Source organism: Aplysia californica, unplaced genomic scaffold (assembly GCF_000002075.1).
Source record: "Aplysia californica isolate F4 #8 unplaced genomic scaffold, AplCal3.0 scaffold00635, whole genome shotgun sequence".
In the NCBI taxonomy this organism is placed as follows: domain Eukaryota; kingdom Metazoa; phylum Mollusca; class Gastropoda; order Aplysiida; family Aplysiidae; genus Aplysia; species Aplysia californica.
The window spans coordinates 403308-405177 of record NW_004797905.1 but is presented as its reverse complement, the minus strand read 5'-3'; the positions used below and the strand labels follow the sequence as shown (position 1 = coordinate 405177).

Sequence of the window (1870 nt, the reverse complement as noted above, 5' to 3'; positions counted from 1 at the left end):
GCGCCCCCCCCCCCTTCCCATTTAACGCTCTGACGAACGATTGGTGGGTGCTACTGGTAGGTCCTTCTGTTCATTTTCTCTGATGTTTCTGTCTGTCCTGTTTGCTTTCTTTAAGATCTAAATTACTTAAGGAAATATTATACGACATGCACTACTTACAAACATTTTGTAAAATCTCCCATCATATTCAATTTTTTCCTTTGTCACACAGAAGCCGCCCCCCCCCCTCCCTTTTTTACCCCTTTTGCCGCTTTGACGAACAGTTCGTGGGTGTTACTGGTTGGTCCTTCTCCATTTTTCTGTCTCTTTAGCCTCTTCTTTTCATTTTCTCCGATGTTTTTAAATATCTCTTTGCTTTTTACAATCACTAAATTACCGTTTATCTTGCTTAAAGTAATATTATAATGATGATTTAAAAACGCTTTTAAAAAATATCCCATCCAATTCAAATTGTACCTTGTTTCGTATCTCAAAGAAATCACACAGAGACATGAGAACTTACCCAGCGACCTCCACAGTTGAGTTGGTTGTCCATATAGTTCTCCGGTACCGGGAAGCCATCTCGCCACATAGTTGATCTCCCAGGGGGTTGCCGGAGCCTGCCGTGGCCTAGGACCACCGCCAAGACTTGTAGGAGAACGAGGGCAGACAGGGAGATGCGAGCCATGGTGGGTGTGCTCATGTTGGTCTGAGAGGGAAATGAGTCTTTTGCCTTGGAAGAAACGCAATTGTTTGTTTGATTCAGTAAGAGGTTTACGGCACTTGCTTCACAAATAAGACATGGCATACAAGAGCTGAAGATTAGGGTGTTATTAAGGAGTAGTATACAGAGGAAGCATAGGAGAGAAAAGGGTGATAGATGTTTGATAGGAAAGAAGGAGTAAACCACAACAAGGGACCTGCTAACCACACACGAAAAAATGTAGTAGCCAAAAAAAGACGACACCAACGTAAGCTATGAATAGTTTCTTCTTTTCTGAAAATGTACACTGCAAAATAATGTTCTTACAAAAGACCCTATTATTATTAGACTATGTAATATTTGGTTTTGTGTTTGTGGGTATTAAAGTTTGTTATTCTTTTTACATCACATTACTGAAAGTGTTTTTGTCTTTCAGAAAAAATCTACCCAGGTTGTCGGTCAATATGATATGTACATTCAACAGACCGTCCGTCTATGTTTGCCGTTGTCTAATACATCTGTAGAAGAGAATGCTTTCCATGCAAAACTGAAACATATGATAAAGTTAAAGATGGCTGGCTTGCTGCTCCTATTATGGCCTATGAGACCACATGTGACAGTAAAAAATGTTTGCCACATTTTGAGCATGTAAAAGCTTTTTTTCCACTTGCTGGCTTCTCTTCGGATTCAGCAATTCACATTTGTTATGCCTAATACGACTTGCTGTCCACAGTGACCACTACTCTCCAACTGGGTCTGCCAGTAGCATGCCTCTCACAGGAGCTAGGCTCCACCATATCAATAGATGTATGTTGAAGTCCCTCTGATACTTCTCCAGGATGTCCTTGCAGGGTGTCCTTTTAGTGCGTCCTCTTTCCGATTCCCCGACAGAAGGTTGTCTCTTGTTGATCTTAATTTTCGAAAACTTAGACAGGATGAAGGAATATTAAAACCTGAACATTATCTATTAACTGTTTAATGGTACAAAATATGAAACAAGTGGTCGCAGGTATAAGTATGTGTAAGCACGTGTGTACATTTGCATGTGTATATTATGTGTGTGTGTGTGGTTGGGGGGGGGTTCTGTGTGTTACTGTGTGTGTCTGTGTGTGTGTGTGTCTGTGTGTGTCTGTGTGTGTCTGTGTGTGTCTGTGTGTGTCTGTGTGTGTGTCTGTTTGTGTAGGTATA

General features: G+C 41.1%; 2 protein-coding genes across 2 annotated transcripts in view; both read right to left on the bottom strand.

Moving 5' to 3' along the window:
• LOC106013054 overlaps positions 1-709 on the bottom strand; it is a 6158-nt gene extending 5449 nt beyond the window's left edge. The window contains exon 1 of the mRNA XM_013087765.2: positions 503-709. Within this exon, the coding sequence (XP_012943219.1) occupies positions 503-682 (180 nt within the window). The 5' untranslated portion in view covers positions 683-709. The remainder of the gene's footprint in view (positions 1-502) is intronic.
• A 712-nt stretch (positions 710-1421) lies between these two features.
• LOC106013053 (cysteinyl leukotriene receptor 1-like) overlaps positions 1422-1870 on the bottom strand; it is a 12195-nt gene continuing 11746 nt past the window's right edge. The window contains exon 2 of the mRNA XM_035972268.1: positions 1422-1607. Within this exon, the coding sequence (XP_035828161.1) occupies positions 1422-1607 (186 nt within the window). The remainder of the gene's footprint in view (positions 1608-1870) is intronic.